General features: G+C 45.0%; 1 protein-coding gene across 1 annotated transcript in view; it reads right to left on the bottom strand.

Moving 5' to 3' along the window:
• RNF126 (ring finger protein 126) overlaps positions 1-12,009 on the bottom strand; it is a 126,950-nt gene extending 114,941 nt beyond the window's left edge. The window contains exon 1 of the mRNA XM_077475630.1: positions 11,855-12,009. Within this exon, the coding sequence (XP_077331756.1) occupies positions 11,855-11,929 (75 nt within the window). The 5' untranslated portion in view covers positions 11,930-12,009. The remainder of the gene's footprint in view (positions 1-11,854) is intronic.
• Positions 12,010-19,611: the final 7,602 nt, after the last annotated feature.

Raw genomic sequence — 19,611 nt, forward strand, 5'->3', positions numbered from 1 at the left:
TTGAAGAAAGATGGGCTGCCTGGTCGAGTCACCAGAAGAAAGCCATTACTACACAATTGCCACAAAGTATCCCACTTACAATACGTCAAACAGCACAGAGACCAGCCTCAAACCTTCTTGCACAAAGTCATTTGGAGTGATGAGACCAAGATTGAGCTTTTTGGCCACAACCATAAAAACACTACGTTAGGTCTTGTTGACTCCTCTCCAATGATGAAAGGTACACCATTCCTACTGTGAAAAAAAAAAAAAAAAAAAAAAAAAGAGAAGAAGAGGTGGACCACTGATGTTTGGGGTATGCATGGGCTATAAATGCACAGGAAATTTTGTCAAACATGATGGCAAGATGAATGCAGTACATCAAAAAATACTGGAGGAACATTTGCATTCAGCCAGGAAGCTGCGCATGGGACGTACTTGGACATTCCAACATAACGATCCAAAAACACAAATCTACCCGTCATTGGCTACAGCAGAATAAAGTGAAGGTTCTGGAGTGGCCATTTCAGTCTCCTGACCTCAATATCATTGAGCCACTTTGGGGAGATCTCAAAAACGTGCAGTTCATACAAGACAGCCCAAGAATTTACAGGAACTGGAGGCTTTTTACCAAGAGGAATGGGCAGCTTTACCATCTGAGAAGATAAAGAGCCTCATCCACAAATGCCACAAAAAGACTTTGAGCCGTCATTGATGTTAAAGGTGCAATACACGGTATTAAGAACTGGGGTATGTAAACTTTTGATCAGGGTCATTTAGGTAGTTTCTGTTGTCATGATATAAAAAGAGTAAATACAGTTGACTGATAATAAATGGCTTCAGCCAAACACTAAGGCTTCATGTACACGGGACGTTTCTCAACCTCTACTGAACACTGGAACATCACATCTAGTAATCCACGTTTAAAAACGTATGTTTATCAGCTTTTACACACCGCGTTTAGGTTCAGAAGCGTTTACTAAAGATAACCTCAGGAGACCCTCCCAAATGAAGCAATGAATACAAAGCACTAAAAACAAAGTATTAACTATTACAGCCATTCTGTGAGAGAACAGTGCGAGTAGCAGCTGAGAAAGCAGTGTGCTTGTAGCTAGCTGTTATTTTTTGGTTGGTTTGTTAATATGGATGAGCATGTGTGAGGAAATGCTCCTGAAGTTGCTTTTGCTGAGGCTCCAGAGATTTAGAAAATTGCGCGAGAGGACCAGAGTTCGTCACTACTGGACACATTCATTGATGGCTCAACGCATGTCCACAGGATACTTTCTAATATCTATGTTCAGTAGCATAATTACCCAGAGAATTTTTTAGAATTTTACAGACATGTCAATTGCCACCTTTGATGTGCTCTTGGAAAAGGTTAGACCCCGTCTAGTTCACATGGATAACAACATGAGTAAAAGAGTGCCACCAGAGGAACGTCTGTTGGTGACTCAACTTCAGCGTCAAGTAATGCAAGTTGTGTATTGTACAGTATAATTGGCCGATGAGGGGAATAGCACATGGTATATCAAACTTGCAGGCAGTGATAATTAAGTTTTTTGGTGTGTTTTAGCATTTTACAGGCTCAAAAGTAATAAACAAAATGTTTCTCTTTAAAAACACTTCTAGATGGAAACACGCCTAGCCACGTTTAGCGCTTGAAATGCCTCTAAATACAGCTTCTGAATGCATTTTTTGGGTTCCAGAAAGCCTCTAAACTCAACTGCCTAGAAACGGGTATAAAATGACCCTATGTACATGTACTGATAATGTAAAAAAAGAGGAGAGTTCAGGAGCAATTGGGAAAAAAAAAAAAAAAAAAAATGCCCAACTGCTCCTAAACGTCCGTTTACCAGCAGCAGCAGCGTACATGAGGCCTTGACCTTTCCTGAATGATTAAAACATCAGTTTTGCCGCACTGAGCGTTTTTCTAAATAGGCAAAAATGAAAAACTCCTGTAAACGAAAACAGATAAACGTGAGTTAACCACTTTTAAACTCAGTGTCTTTACAGTTTTTTTGCATTCCAAAAAAAGCCTCTAAATGACTATAAACAACCCTGTGTACATGTACTGATAAGATAACAGAGGAGAGTTCAGGGGCAGTTGAACAAAAATGCCCAATTGCTTCAAAATGTCTGTTTAGCAGCAGCAGTGTACTATGAGTGAAAAAAGTTTTTGTGTTATTCATAGTCACTGAAAAATGCCCAAGAAATCAACTGCCAGGGTATGTAAACTTATGAGCACAACTGTATGTATCCTTGTCATAACATTTAGAAATTGTATCAATAAGGAGTTCTGTAGGATAGCAACCAGTTATAGGGACCAACATATTTGCACTTAGATATAGTCAAGGTGGAGCAGGCACTGTCAATGCTGTGTTTCTGATTTGAATTGATAATCCTAGTGCTGCTAGACAGAAGTGCTAACCACTTAGGCCCCTTTCACACTGGGGCGGGGGTAAAATGGCGCTATTTTAAGCGCTGTTTCACCATCGTTTTAGCGGCGGTATTCGGACGATTGTGGGGTGGTTTTACAACGCTAGCGGCCGAGAAAGGGTTAAAAGCCGCGCTTTGCCGGCGGTAGAGCCGCACTGCCCCGTTGATTTCAATGGGCAGGAGCGGTGTATACACCGCTCCAAAGATGTTGCTAGCCAGAGACTTTTTACAGTCCCATCGCACCACTCCAGTGTGAAAGCCCTCGGGGCTCTCACACTGGAGACATAGCAGCAGCTGTTTAAGGACGGTTTGCAGGCACTATTTTTAGCACAATAGCGCCTGCAAAACAACCCAGTGTGAAAGGGGTCTTAGCCACTGTGTACAGGGGTAAAATCCCAAACACAACCAGTCAAACATTCACAATGGCAGACAGACTTTTACTTACGGATCAGTAAAGCCAAAGAAACGCTGCTCTAGTGTGACCGATTCTCACATGATGTGAACTGCAACCCGGAGTGCTGCATAGGTCACCTGTGAGATTCAGTAAAATGCAAAATCTGGAAATCTCCTTGGTATCTTTATTGAAATCACATCACAGGTATGACAGGAACGTAAAAGTTAACGTGTTCAGCGGTTTAAGTAAGCGCTAACTTTTTTTTAACACATTTTCTCATATCGTCTTCCAGGACAGCCTTTGAGATATAGGGCTCCTCCCTCCGGGACAGGAAACACGTCAAGCCAATTAAATAAAAGGTGTGGTCCTCCAGGCCCTCCTCAGTTTTTGTGTTTCCTGCCGGACGGGAAGGAGCACGTCTGGAACTGGTAAGGGGAGCTCCTTCTCAGGGGTTTTGCCTGGGGAGAGCGCCTTGATGGACCTGGCCCTTAGCACCCCTCGGTCCGAACGAAGGGAGGAGAGGGTAGCTTTCAGTCCCCGCTGCCATTTAAACGTTCGGAGAGAACGGGACCCCGATACGCGGCAATCTCCCCCTCGGAGCGCTAACCGCTCGTACCTGTCGGTCGGAGGCGGCGGGAGACGTTCGCTCTACCGACCGGCGTTCGGGTACTATGAGCGGTGCGTTCGTAAGGAACGCACGGCGTCGGGGCGGAGTTTTTGCGCTCTGGCGTACGGAAGTGGGAGAGACGCACTTCCGCCGGATTCGCGTCATCAGGGGGCGCCGCAGGACCCGTTCCAGTCCTTTGGGCGCGGCGGTGTGACTACAGGGTTGCCTGGAGCAGTGTGAAGGCTCAGAGAGACTGAGTGATACACAGGAACCATGGAGAGTGCGGTTGTGCAGGTGGACTCCGGTTCAACAGGCTCCAGTACCTCTCAGGTAAGCTTGGTGAGGGCAGACCAGGACTTACACTGGGGGGTGGGGGGGTCACTCTGACCCGTAGTACCTTCCCGGGGTGGAGAACCTGCTGGTGAAGGGGGGCACTTCCTAAACAGACCCTAGAAGCACAGTGGTGTGGTCAGGGGTGGTATTTTAATGGGACCCTGTTTTTCTTTGTTTTTAGGTTAAACAGGACAGAGCCCAGATACCTTTACCCAGAAGGAAATGTGCCGTGTGTGGGGCTAAGTTAGGCACCGGTTGGGAGAAGCCGCTTTGCCCAGATTGTGTCAGTAGCCTGGTAAAAGAGGACTCGGTGGCAGCTTGTCACAATGTTTTAACATCCGTAAAGGATGAGATTGCATCCACCTTCCAATCTTTTAAAAACATGATGGATAGGATGCAGGGTCCTTCTGTCTCTTTACCCAGAGCCGTGAGTATGCCTTCCTTATCCGAACCAAGTCAGGAGGAGGAGGTGGATAGGGAGAGGTTATCCAGGTCATTAGCCTCCTCTAGGACAGAGTCTACTTCAGAATCTGAGGGGGAGGAAGAGGCCATTAGATCAGCCAGATACAAGCTGTCTTTGGATGATGTGGGTGACCTCCTCAAGGCTATATATGACACCTTGGAGATCAGAGAAGAACAGGTCCAGCTTTCAAAACACGACATGATGTATCAAGGGTCGAGTGTAATGAAAGACAGGGTATTCCCCGTCCATAAGTCGCTAGTGGAGGCGATTCTGCTGGAGTGGGAACAACCGGAAAAAAGGCCATTTTTTTCAGGTAGCCTTAGAAGGAGGTTCCCTTTTGAATCGGATGCGGTGCATCCCTGGAACAAGGTTCCCAAATTAGACGCTCCCTTGGCTAAGGTCTCTAAGAAGACAGATTTGGCCTTTGATGATATGGGTTCACTCAGGGACCCTATGGATAAGAGGGGAGATCTGCTGCTCAAGAGAGCCTGGGATGCCTCTTCCATTGGGCTTAAACCGGCCCTAGCAGCTACCTGTGTGGCCAGAAACTTGGAGTGTTGGCTTACACAGTTACAATCACATATTTCTGCAGGTACTTCTAGGCAACAGCTGTTGAAGTCCTTTCCGCTACTGTTTAAGGCTGTGGGCTTTTTAGCGGATGCCTCTGCAGAATCAGTCAAACTGGCTGCTAGATCAGCAGCACTAGTGAACGCTGCCAGAAGGGCCGTTTGGCTTAAAACCTGGTCAGGAGACACAGCTTCAAAACTAAAGTTGTGTGGATTACCCTTTTCAGGGGACCATTTGTTTGGGCCCGGCCTGCAAGAGGCGTTAGAGCGCACGCAGGATAGGAAGAAAGCTTTCCCAGAAAGGAAAAAGAGACCTGAAGGGAAACGCCTTTTTCGAAGCCCCAGGCAGCAAAACCTGCAGGAAAGGGAGGTTCGCCCCAAAAAGCATTGGACGGGTCACAAGGGAAGAGGCAGAGGAGGTATCTTATTCAATCCTCCTCAACCCTCCCCTAAAACCCAGTGACTCCTGCGTCCCGGTGGGAGGAAGACTGGGGAAGTTCCTCCCACAGTGGGAAGCTTCAACCGAAAGTCCGTTCATTCGAGATCTTGTAAGGAACGGCTACAGGTTGGAGTTTGGTTCAGTTCCCCTCCCAAACTTTCAAGTAACAAGGTTACCAAGGGACCAAGAGAAAGCAAAGGCTTTGGCTCTTCTTCTGGGGGATCTGGTGGACCAAGAAGTAATGGTGCAGGTACCTCAGGAGGAGCGAGGCTTGGGGGTTTACTCCCACGTATTCGTGGTAAAGAAACCTTCGGGGAAGTTCAGGTTAATACTGAATCTCCGTCCCCTGAACAGATTTATAAAATACAAGCGGTTCCGGATGGAGTCAATCTTCTCGGTAACCAAATTCCTGTTTCAGGGCTGTCACATGGCCACAGTGGATCTCAGGGATGCATATTTGCATATCCCGATTCATCCGGAATCTCAGAGATTTCTCAGGTTAGCGGTGAGGTTGAACACGGGTGTGTTACACCTCCAGTTTCGAGCTCTCCCCTTCGGGCTTTCAGCCTCACCAAGAGTCTTTACAAAAGTTCTGGCAGAGGCACTGGCCCCATTAAGGCTCAAGGCTATAACAGTGATCCCATATCTGGACGATCTACTGTTCATAGCCCAGTCGGCCCAACAGCTGCAGAGGGACATACAGGAGGCTTTGGGGTTTCTGCGCTCACTGGGGTGGCTGATAAACCAGGAAAAATCCCAGCTGACCCCCTCACAGGAGGTCCTGTATTTAGGATACAGGATTTCTTCAGTGGAAATGAGGGTATTTCTTCCGGAGGAGAAGATCGGCAAGCTAGAGCAGGCGGTAGTCCAGCTTCAATCTGGTCGGGAAGCCCAGATCAGGGAGGTGATGAGAGTCCTAGGGTTGATGACATCATGCTTTCCAGCGGTGGCCTGGGCAAGACATCATCAGCGTCCTTTACAAAGACTCATGCTCCGTTATTGGGATGGCAGGCAGGAGAGCCTGGATCAGGTTATGCCCCTATCCTCGGCAGTCAGGAGGTCTCTTTGGTGGTGGCGGGCCCAGGTCAACCTAGACAGGGGTCTTCCCTGGTCCCCACAAGCTACGGTGGTGGTCACGACCGATGCCAGTGCGCTGGGTTGGGGTGCCCACCTAGAGGGAACCTTAGCCCAGGGTTCCTGGTCGAACCTAGAGACAGGTCGTTCCTCAAACCAGAAGGAACTTCTGGCAGTCTGGAAAGCTATAGAAACCTTCCAGTCCCGGTTACATGGCAGGGATCTGCAAGTTCGCTCAGACAATGTGACAGCAGTAGCCTACCTGAACAAGCAAGGGGGAACCAGAAGCCCTGCACTGCAGGTAATTGCGGACAAAATCTTCTGCTGGGCAGAGAAGAATTTGTCCTCAATATCAGCCATTCACCTAAAGGGAACCCAGAATTTCCTGGCCGACTTTCTCAGTCGCCAGAAGATAGGTCAGGACGAGTGGGCCCTCAACAAGGAAGTGTTCGAGGAGATCGTGTCATGCTGGGGAAGGCCAGAAATAGACCTATTTGCAACAGAAGGCAACAGGAAGGTGACACAATTTTTTTCGGTTCACCCACAGGATCGGGCCAGGGGGATAGACACCCTTGCCAATCCATGGCTGTTTGGCCTGTGTTACGCCTTTCCTCCCGTAAGGATGGTGGCGGAGGTTCTGCAGAAGTTCAGTTCGGAAACTACGGACCTCATTTTAGTAGCTCCTTTTTGGCCAAGGAGACCCTGGTTTGCCAGCATAAAGAGATTGGCCGTACATCCTCCGCTGTTTCTACCAGTCAGGGAGGACTTACTTTCCCAGGGGCCGATCCTGTGCCCTCAGATAGAGAGGCTCAAGCTTGCGGCCTGGTATCTGAGGAACAAATCTTAAGGTCACAGGGTTTCTCAGAGAGAGTGATTAAGACCTTGTTAGAATGCCGTAAACCTGTTACTAGGGCAATTTACGCCAAGGTAGGAAAGAGGTTTAATTCCTGGTTGCGAGAACAGGGGATTGCAAGTCCCGGGGTCCCGGCAGTCCTAGATTTTCTACAAGCAGGGGTAGAACTGGGCCTATCTATCAGCACTCTAAAGGTACAGGTGGCGGCCTTAAGTGTTTTCCTTCAGTCCTCCCTTCAGCAGAATCCATTTGTCAGGAACTTCTTCAAGGCTCTATCTAGATCCAGGCCTGTGAGAATGAAGTCCTGTCCTACTTGGGATTTGGCCTTGGTTCTTAGAGCTCTGACCCAAGATCCATTTGAACCATTAGAGGGAGCTTCACTCAAGTGGATTGTACTAAAGACTGTATTTTTGATAGCGATCACGTCAGCTAGAAGGGTCAGTGATCTACAAGCGCTCTCGGTCAGAGAGCCATTTCTGTTAATCTTAGAGGACAGGGTAGTACTTAAGACTGATCCTAGTTTTCTTCCTAAAGTGGTGTCCACTTTTCATAGGACACAGGATATTATTTTGCCAACTTTTTTCTCAACCTCAGACAAGGATGAGGCGAGATCTTTAAGTTTGTTAGACGTCAGGAGAAGTCTATTGATTTTTTTAGAAGCCACTAAGGTCTTCAGGAAGTCAGACTCACTGTTTGTTAATTTTTCGGGCGCCCGCAAGGGCTGCAAGGCGTCCAAAGCGTCTATCGCCAGGTGGATACGAATGGCGATAGTTAAAGCCTATGAGTTAGAGGGGAAGCAGGCACCCTTAGTTAAGGCACACTCTACAAGGGCGGTTTCCGCATCATGGGCAGAGAGGGCTGGAGCCTCTCCGGAGGAGATCTGCAAAGCAGCAACGTGGTCCAGCTACTCAACGTTCGCAAGACATTACCGTCTGGATTTATGGTCTGATAAAGAGCAGACTTTTGGACGTAAGGTCCTCCAGGCAGTGGTCCCGCCCTGACAAGGTGAGCTCCTTGCTTATCATCTCAAAGGCTGTCCTGGAAGACGATATGAGAAAACCGGAGTTAGACTTACCGGTAACTCTTTTTCTAGGAGTCTTCCAGGACAGCCTGGCTTCCCACCCAAAGTTGTTTAAATTGGACTAAGTGGTGAGGATGTGTATTAACGTGATTGTTAGTGTGTTATGTCTTTCAGAGCCTCCCGGCGGTTCTTGGAGTAAAACTGAGGAGGGCCTGGAGGACCACACCTTTTATTTAATTGGCTTGACGTGTTTCCTGTCCCGGAGGGAGGAGCCCTATATCTCAAAGGCTGTCCTGGAAGACTCCTAGAAAAAGAGTTACCGGTAAGTCTAACTCCGGTTTTTTATTTTATTTTTTCCGTCCAAGAAAGGATGTTACAGGCACAGAAACAATTACATCTTGTAAATAAATCTCTTTTCTCATACAGTAGCTGAACAGGGCTTACTCGTAACAACCATGTCATTAAATCCGATTCCTCAACGGTGGAAAAAAACAAAAAACAAAAAAAAAACCTGAAAGTATATCAGGGTGAGAATTGTGGGCCACACAGGGGCCTACTTCAGTGAATCATACTGCAGTAAACAGTAGAGTTGCACACACACACACACACACACACTAGCCTTCAATTACTGCAGGTGGAAAAGCCTTTCCAACCTCACGCGCCCCCTTTCAGTCTACAGGAGCATAGAGCTCCCATTAGGACACTAAGCAGCAGCCCCTTATTGCTGAGAGTGGTGTCATTCCAGAAGGAATCAGCAATATCTAACCAAGGTTGCCAGATCTTAGTAAACTTTTTAGGGTAGGCCCTTCCATTATAAATGAGTTTAAAGATGGGTATAATGTTATTTCTCATAAGATACAACATTTAAACATTAGGAGCAGATTCATTTTTCCACTGTAACAAAATTAATTTCCTAGCATAAAACAGCACCACGTGGGCCAGAGTTCAAGTATGGGTCTTGTGTAGGAAATCATTCAGCATGCCCAACAGTCCAAATTCTGGAGTGCAAGCGCTGACTTCAGTGCGCAGGTTAACATTTATGTTCCTGCCATACCTGTGATTGGGGTTTATAGGCTTTAATAAAGATACCAGGGAAAGCAGCAATATTCTGGATTTTGCATGTTACCGGACTTTTACTTTCAATCACCTGCAAGTGTGCTAGAAATCCATTTGGAGGAGGATGTGTGCATACAGGATCAAACAGCCCTTTTTACACAATATAGATGATTAACCCCTTCGGCTACGAGTGTAACAAGCACGCTTTACTGCATATACAGACTGATTTTACTGTTGTGGGTTTAGTAACACTAACAGCTCAATCACATGGCGAGAACACAAAAAAAAAAAAACCACACAGAACCCATGATTTGAAGACCGCTGTAATCTTTAGCTCAGTGTTTCTCAAACGTTTTTCTTGCAGTGCACAAAAAAAAAAGATCTAAAAATTTACACATTACACCTGAAAAGATTTAAAGATTTAAAGAGGAAGTAAACCCTGATGGGTTTACTTCCTCTTTTTTTCCCTGCAAAGGTAAAGCATAACGAAGTCGCCGCTGTCCCCTGTAGTCCGCCGCATCCATCTTGCTGGTGGCGTCTCGCAGCTCCGACGAATCACAGCGGTGAAGCCGCGATGACGTCACTCCCGCGCATGCGCGCGGGAGTCGCGTCTCGCAGCTCCGCCGCTGCCATTCGGCGAAGCCGTGATGACGTCACTCCCGCGCATGCGCACGGGAGTCGACAAATTAGGCCGTAGACAGCGGTGCCCATTTTCGGGCAAATATCTCCTAAACCATATAGGTTTAGGAGATATTGCTTGGACCTACAGGTAAGCCTTAATCTAGGCTTACCTGTAGGTCAAAGTGGTTTGAAAGGGTTTACTTCCTCTTTAACAATTTGTGTGGTGAAGAATATTCATTTTTACATATCTTTTGCTTTTAAATTGAATGTGAAGGATGTGCCTGCTTTTGAGAGCAAATTAGATTGAAGCAATTGTAATCTTCATTGTACTTTCCCTTGCTTTTCATTTAAAGAGAAAGTAAAGGCTATTAAAGAAAAAAAAAAAAAAAGGCAACCTGCAAGGCAAAGGTATAATGAGCTAGTATGCACAGCATACTAGCTCATTATGAATAACTTACCTGAGAACGAAGCCCCCGAAGCGGTCCTCCGTCTTCATCTCCGCCACTGCCATGTATCCCGGAGTGACTTCCGGGTCTCGCCGCTGTGATTCGCCGAAGCCGCGATGACGTCACTCCCGCGCATGCGAACAGGAGCCGACACGAGCGGCATATCGCAGTGATCTGCGGCTGGCTCAGTGCGCCTGCGCGCCGCTGTCTATGGCGCATGCGCCTTAGACAGTGGCGCCTGTCTTTTTGTAAATATCTCCTAAACTGTATAGGTTTAGGAGATATTTCTTGGAGCTACAGGTAAGCCTTAATCTAGGCTAACCTGTAGGTCAAAGTGGTTTGTAAGGGTTTACAACCACTTTAAAGGCTGTGATCACGCGGAGCGGATCCGATTTGATGGACTCCACTAGCTCAGCAGGGGATCGTTGCATTGATCCCTGCTGAGCAGGCAGACGACAGATCCATGTCCGCTCACTGTGCAGGGATGGACCCGTCAGAGCCCTGCTATTCTCTTAGGGGAGATCGGATGAAAACAGACAGCATGTCTGTATTCATCGATCCTATGCGCTGAGAACGTATCGCCATCCGTCTGTTTTGAGCGGATCTTGTAGGATCAGATGGCAGGCGGGTGTCAGCGAACACATCACCGCTGACATCCATCTGCTCATACAAGTCAATGGGTGGCACGATTGGATCTGCCTGAAAATCGTGTGAAAGGGGCCGAACTGTTTCTCTTACAGTTTCAGACTTGATTATTTCTCCATGGATAAACAACGAACAAACTTTATTTAGAAGCATCAAAGTTTGAATGGACCAGTCTCTGTTATATTATTATTAGAGTGATCGAGTTCTGCCCCGAAATCTCACGTTACGAAAGGAACCAATGAATGACCGACTGGCAGATATTGCATTTTTATACATGTTACTTTAACTTTTGCAACATTGATTTACCATTTACATTTTTCAACATGTTTAAGGTTTTAAAATGCTAATTAATTTTCAAAACTCCCACAGCACACCGTTTGAGAATCACTGCATTAGGAAAATAAAGCCGACAGTATTGGAGAGGTGTGGATTTCTGCCATAGCTCCCAGCCCAAGTCCTTTCACTTTCAGTGGGAGGCTCACCCTCTGTCCTTACAATCAGTCTGGTACAGAGGAAGCCCCCCTTGTATAAACAGGCAAGCCACCATCCTGCCTTAGACAGCAGTATGCCTGTGACTTGTACCAATCGTCTGCCCCCCCCCCCCCCCCCATATGGGAGCTCTAGAATGTTCTCGGACACCATGAAGAGGACAGTTCCCAGGTAATAGTAGGTCGTGCTCCTACCAGCAGCAGAGATGGCTGCATCCCACTGCCATACATGGTGCCCATGCAGCGTCCGCCTTATGCGCCTCTGGCTCCACATGTCAGAGCGGACACTATACACAAGCGAAGCGCGGATTCATTACCGCCCACCTGCTGCCATTCCCCTTGACAACCGGTATTCCGCCACTACATCTCTACACGGCATGGCACACGGCTCCCTCTCTGCCCCCCACCACCCATATCCTCCCAACCCTCTCACCGGCAAACGAGGGCTTATCTCGGCGGAACAGTTATGACAGAAGTACCGCCCGGCCTCCGGTAGAGCCTCCGCCATTTTCCGCTGCCTTGGAGATGACGCACTGGGACGTCAACACGCTGCGACCGGCTGACGGCGAGTGGAAGGGACCAAATATGTGATGTATTTGTGTAGTGCGGGGGTCAGCTTCGGGACAGGGAGACAGCGGGAGGGGGAGCCGCTGATTGAGGTGTCTAGGAGGGAAAGGTCAAGAGCTTGGCTTCTGTTTTCTATTGTGCTGGAGGCTGGGACTGCGGTATATAACTAGATCATACCAGATATGCTAGAACTAGACTAGACCGTGCCAGATATGCTAGAACTGGACCGTACCAGGTATGCTAGAACTGGACCGTACCAGATATACTACTATACTAGATAATCATACTAGACCATACCAGATATATTTAAAAAAGGGGGGGTGTGTGCGCTTGCTTATTAAACCCCAAAAAAGAGAAAAGAAAACAATCTTATGAAAACAATCTTATAAAGTGACCAAGTGTAAATAAATATGAAAATATGTGGACCATCAAAGGTAATCAATAAATAGGTGGGTCAACTCAAACAGTTGAAAAATGCGGGTATGTGCAAGGACTAATTAAAAATACTACATACATAAAACATGTGCATAAAATACTCAAAACAAATCAGTGAATCACAGCAATAAAGAAATAAAATGCAATATGACACAAATCATATATGTGAAACACAATCGTGTCGGTGCGTCAAACTAAAGTGTCCCAAGTAAAGTAAAATATAAACATGCCACTAAAAAAATCGCAGCACGAAAAATGCATCAATCGGGTTAAAGTGCAATGTGCCAAACGTGAGACGATCCTCTGGTGGTGATGTTTGGCACATTGCACTTTAACCCGATTGATGCATTTTTCGTGCTGCGATTTTTTTAGTGGCATGTTTATATTTTACTTTATTTGGGACACTTTAGTTTGACGCACCGACACGATTGTGTTTCACATATATGATTTGTGTCATATTGCATTTTATTTCTTTATTGCTGTGATTCACTGATTTGTTTTGAGTATTTTATGCACATGTTTTATGTATGTAGTATTTTTAATTAGTCCTTGCACATACCCGCATTTTTCAACTGTTTGAGTTGACCCACCTATTTATTGATTACCTTTGATGGTCCACATATTTTCATATTTATTTACACTTGGTCACTTTATAAGATTGTTTTCATAAGATTGTTTTCTTTTCTCTTTTTTTGGGTTTAATAAGCAAGCGCACACACCCCCCCTTTTTTAAATTTTCATAAATTGAGAGTCCACTCACATAGTGATTGCTGCTGCTTTTTGTTTTTACCTCCCCCTATTTTACATAGAGCACGGAAGCTCACAGATATACATACCAGATATACTAGAACTAGATAATACTAGACCAGTGAAAGGCAGTGAAACTGATCAAATCACCGGTGCAAAATAACTGTAAACCTGAAAACATGACCTGTTGGGGTGCCTTGAGGACTGGAGTTGAGAAACACTGGTCTAGACCATATATATATATATATATATATATATATATATATATATATATATATATATATATATATATATATATATATAAAAAATCACTGTGCTAGACCAGTGATGGCAAACCTTGGCACCCAGATGTTTCGGAACTACATTTCCCATGATGCTCATCTACACTGCAGAGTGCTTGAGCATCATGGGAAATGTAGTTCCAAAACATCTGGGGCGCCAAGGTTTGCTATCACTATAGTAGACCATACAAGATCGACTAGACCATGCCAGAAATACTCTAGACCAGGCATGTCCAAAGTCTGGCTCACAGAACCTTTTTTCGGCACGTATTCTAGTGTAAGATGGCCACTAGGGCTGCAACTAACGATTATTTTCATAATCGATTAGTTGGCCGATTATTGTTTCGATTAATCGGTTAATAACTTTAAAAAAAAAAAGTGGGTCAAATTGACTTTCATTTTCAACCACAGTGATGGGAAAATTTGGAAATAGAAAACTTCATAGTCAAAGGAATCTTCAGACAGTGTATGTGGTTTTCGTTGAGATATCACATTCATGTTAAAAACAAGTGAAAATTTCAAACAAAATTCTTTCATTCAGCGAATGTACAAAGATTTTTCATCTGAATATTGATCTGTGTAGCTCGGTGCACACCTATGCAGTTTGCTTTTGATCTGTTTCTGCAGTGCTTTTTGCTGTGCGTTTTTTATTTTTGCGCACGTGATTTTACTGCAATTTGCATTTTTTCTTTTTTTTTTGGGCAGATTAAAAAACACAAATTGCTGCAAAAACGCATTAGATGCTTTTCTGCAGCTTCTCCATTGACGAATATTGAACCAATAAAGCACCATTTTGCGTTAAAAGTCCCTGACCCTTTCAGATGTGAACGTGTCCCATAAGAAACCATTAAATGAACTGTAGTGCATTTCTGCAAAAAGCACCAATAAACACATAGATGTGAACCAGGTCTAACACGTTTAGTAATATAATGGGGTTAAAAAAATAAGCCCTTTATAGTAGAAAAAAAAAACAGATAATCACTACTGTAAGGGGTTTGTTTTTTTACTGTAGAACAGTGAGAGTAATATTTACAGTAGCGATTATTTGCTCTTTTTGTACTATAAAAGGGCTCATTTTAGTTTTTTTTAACCCCCATTATGTTACTGGCCCGATTAATCTATTATGAAAATAGTAATCGATTAATTTCATAATCGATTAGTTGTCAATTAATTGATTCGTTGTTTCAGCCCTAATGGCCACCCTGGTAATTTGGATATATATCTTTTTGTGGCCCCCAGAGCCACAAAAGATATATACTGTATTTATTCACGCTGCCTCAGAGGGGACAGGGAAGGGGGCAGGACGAGCGCCATCAGATTACATACAGGAGAAATCTCCTGTTTACTCTGCGGCATCTGTAATAGGAAGTCTCGTCTCCTGGGCTGCCATTGGATGACTGTTCTGTCTATCATAGGAGGCAGGACTTTGTATTAAAGAAGCTGCCGTCTAAGCAGGAGATCCAATGTAATCTGTTGGCGCTAATCCTGCCCCCTCCCTGTCCCCTCCGTGGCTGTAGATGGGCATGGATCAGGCTGCACTGTTGGCAATTGGTAACGCTGCATTCATGGAAATGGTGAGGCTGCAGATGGGCACTGATTAGGCTGCATTGAAGGGCACTGACCCTTATTTTGCTTCACAGTTCATTATTTAAAATTTACGTTTTTTTCCTGAAACTTCCCTCTTAAAGTGAAGTTTTGTGTTATACGCCGATAAATATGGTACATCCAAATAACGCGCCCAAGCTCATCCTTAGTCCTGAGCGGTGCTCGGGGATTCGTTGGGGCCACAAAATATCTCTCTCTCTAGCTCATCTCTTCCCCACACACAGCCACAAGGTACTTCACTTTTTCAGTGAAATTTTACTTCAAAGTGGTAGCGTATGCTCGTTTTTTTTTTTTTTTATTCTTTGTAGAGTAGGGAAGGTTTATAACCCTTGTATGTTTTGTACTGCTATTCAGGGCTCCACTAGCGAGATTTACCCTCACTTGCTGACAATGGTCTCACAAAACAGGAAGCAAGGGAGAATCTGCAACGGGGTACAGACAAAAATACAAATCTGACAGTTTGTAGCTGTAAGGATTAAGGTATATGTTGAAACAAAATGGTTGACCTTATGTCTTATATTTTTCTATCCTTCTCTGTAAAATAAGGATTCATCATCTTTTGTCACGTACTCATCAAGAAGAGGCCGCATCAGCCCTAAAAAGCAGTCTACGCCCAGAAGATTGTCTTATCAGCTGATAACACCCGGAGAATTGTCTTTACTTTGAAAATGTTTTTTTTTTTACATTTGCTGATGTTTGCCCTTTTCTGTCTATAAAAGATGTAATAAACAAGCCTCAGAGACACAGTCAGTCAGAGACAGTCAGAGTTAACGACGGACTTCTGAGCAGAAATACTGAATAATATCTCTGTGTCTCTTTGCTCGGATAAGAACTCTAACTAACAATTGGGAAACGGTAACATAACCTGACAAATAGGTGACTTGTTGAGGTCACACCTAACATTTCTGGCGCCGCGAACACGGACTCGCTGAAGAAACTACAAGAGGCGAACGAACATAAGGACGGAACAAAGAGGCTGGGCACATCAAAGAACCACAGACAAATCCTGCGCAGGTAAGAAAAGCTTTATTTTCTTATAAACTCTGTGCTTCTTAGATTTGTGCCCACCTGATCTGTCTGAATTGTTCTTCAGGTAAACACCAACCTCTGTAGTAAGTGGGTCTTGAACTTAATATTTTGGCTTATGTTACCGTTGTTTCTTGTCTGTCTACTTGTCATCTGTCTGTTGTGAATGAGATAATCCCTGTTTGTATGGTGTGAATTGAAACATATATCATCCCAATGGGTAACGGAATGCGCCCTTAACTCGTAAGAGTACTTTGGGGGTCCGACACTTAAGTTTGATATACGCTTTTTGATTCATGAGCCTAAAAACGGGTTGAAAGTATAAGTCCTGACTGCCTCAATAAAGCAGGAATAAGAAACGAATGCTGAGAGATTCCATGGTAATGGGAAGGAAATAAGGTCTCCACAAGTCCCGGAGACCTAGTCATATGTGTTTGGCCACCAAAAGGGAATGCTTGTATATGTTGTAGCTGTCAGTCTGGTCATAATATTTGTCAGTTGGCTAGCATATAAAGTAATTCGATTTCAGAAATCTCATATAGGAGAGGTTTTTAGTATTTTGGCACCCTAGGAGGAGAAGGCAACGAGACACTTAGTAAGTGATCCAAACGCCACCTAGGCAGGACTGTCAAAATGGGCCAGACACATGGTAAACCCCAGGAGGAATCTCAGAAATGTTATGCTGTTAAAGACATAATTACAATGTTGTATGGGAAGGATAAGGCACAGGGCACAAATAGGATTCTCAAGAAATTGGGGATGGATGGAGAAAATGGGCTAAGTGTAGAAGGTTGGGAAGAAATAAAGAAAGACAGACAGGGAGAGATATTGCAGAACAGATGGGTATCACAAATACAATGTTTAATTAAGGTTTCCAACAGGGCTAAAGAGGAGGGATGGGAGTATTGTCAGGAAAAGGGTGGATGGGATATGAAGGTCCGACGCAAAAGTCTTCCTTCTGCTCCCGGCGATAGGGTAAATACGGGAGATACTCCACCTCCTTATAACACTACCACACCAGGTAATGAAAGACCAAAACTTTATCCTTCCTTAAGAGGAAGAGGATGGGTATGCCGAGTATGCGGTATCCAGAACCCAGACTGGGCACAGGAATGTGTACATTGCGGCGCTCAAAGACCAGAGCCCGTAGCTCCAGTCCATAGTCGGACTAGGGTAATACAAGTAAATAATCCAAATGCGGGTCAAGCAGGACAGCCACCTACAGTGACCCGACAAGTCGTTCTGAGGACATGGACACCTTGGTCGGCTGACACTCTTATGGCATTAATACAGAATGCTCCTGATCCCGTAGCAAAACCTGCCGCATTCTGTAGATTCGTGACACAATTACTAGACACACATGAAGCGACTTGGCAAGATGGGGAAGATATATGTAGACATAAAATGACACTAACGATGTTTAATCAATTTATGAATGAAATTGCTCCACATAGACCGAATGGGGATCCTACCACAGATCCACCAGGAATACATCCCCGTCATATAGACTCTAGACCCCTGTTTATTGCTCAGTTACGAGAATTTTGCCAAGGGAAACAGCAGGAAAGGGGTTCGACAGCGCCCATAAAACAGGCCCCAGGTCAGACTGTTACAGAATTTTACCTCAACATGGAAAGCATGATGGCTGACGAAGGTCTAGATTTAGCCTTACCCGTCACCATTAGGGCTTTCAATCGACAGTTTATGGAAGGACTAGTACCCCAAATAGGTGACAAACTGAAGGCATGTACTCCCGAATGGAGAGCCATACGGGACAGAGGAACATTGTTGCAGAAAGCACAAGGCATAGAGGCTGATTTAGCAGAAACTAAACCCAGAAGGACACCGGGAGTTAACACTGTTGCCCGGGTCAATGAAGGAGGGAATTCCTCCCGTAAACCTCTTACCTGTTATTACTGCAACAAGGTGGGACATATAAAAAGAGACTGTAGGAAAAGGATAAAAGACGAACAGGAAGGAAACACGGACAGAGACACGAGGGACTACAGACAGAGGCGTACCAATGATAGGGACGATCCGACCGCATGACTTGCCCCAGTCCTAGCTGAATCAGAGAACAAAATGCTCCACATGTTGATGAAGGTGGAAGGTAAACATATTCCTTGTTTGGTTGACACAGGAGCGTCACGCAGTCTGTTGTCTGATTCAGTAGTCCCTCCACACATGACGTCCCGTGACACCATACCCATAAGTGGTTATGACGGTCTTTTGTCTGATGCCCCACTGACTAAACCTTAAAAGGTAAAAATAGGGAGAATGGCTACCGCCTGACACTTGTGTATTGTTGCAATATGTAGATGACCTATTGTTATGTTGTCCGGATAACGATACTTGTTTAAAAGCCACCCTATCATTGTTACAATTCCTGGCTGAAAAAGGGTGCAAGGTGAATAGAACTAAGTTACAGGTATGTCAGAAAAAGGTTGTCTTTTTGGGCCACTGTATATCCCAGGGTACTCGACATCTCACTGAAGACCGAGTCCAGGCCATAAGACAAATGAATATCCCACGCAATTTTAAGCAACTTCGTATGTTTCTGGGAATGGTATCATATTGTAGACAATGGATACCACATGCCAGTTCTCTGATGCAGCCATTATATGATTGCTTGAAAATAGTACCCTATGTACTCACAGAAGCAGGTCATGAATCTTTTAGCACCTTAAAAAGGTTACTAATTTCGGCACCTGCGATCGGGATCCCTGATTATACCAAAACATTTCATTTGTACATTGCTGAAATCACGGGACACGCAACAGGGGTGTTGACACAACAACACATCAAACAAAGGCCGGTAGCATACTTCTCGGCGGCTCTCGATCCTGTCTCTAGAGGATCACCGTCCTGTGTACGAGCAGTTGCAGCAGTGTCAATTATCATTGACAAATCCTCAGAAATTGTCTTAGACAATCCTGTAGTGGTACATACCACACATGACATACACGCCATCTTATCACAGGTCCAACCAAAACACATATCAATGGCAAGGCAGCTGCGTCTACAATGCACCTTGCTCCTACCCCCCAATGTTACCTTTCAGCGATGCACTTCTTTTAACTTAGCACAGCTTTTACCATTACAGACAGATTTGACAGGGGGGAGTAATGATGATAATGGTGTAGACACAGCACAAGATACTCAGGATTCTGACACACTTTCATTTCATGACATAACATCTGATGAACACGATTGTTTCCAACTTATGGAACAAGAAACCACGGGGTTCCCACATGTCACAGACATACCCATTGCAAATGCAGAACACACACTGTACATAGATGGTAGTAGATTTGCCGATGACAAAGGTAAATATCACACAGGTTATGCTGTGGTAACGGACACACAGGTAATTGAGGCAAAGTCACTACCAGCACACATGTCGGCACAAGAAGCGGAACTAACCGCTCTAGAGAAAGCCCTAGAACACTTGGAGGGACAAGAAGGGAACATTTACACTGATTCCGCATACGCCTACGGTGTGGCACATGATTATGGCCACATATGGAAA

Source organism: Lithobates pipiens, unplaced genomic scaffold, assembly GCF_037356315.1.
Source record: "Lithobates pipiens isolate NorthernLeopardFrog02 unplaced genomic scaffold, aLitPip1_a1.2 Scaffold_13, whole genome shotgun sequence".
NCBI classification, from domain to species: domain Eukaryota; kingdom Metazoa; phylum Chordata; class Amphibia; order Anura; family Ranidae; genus Lithobates; species Lithobates pipiens.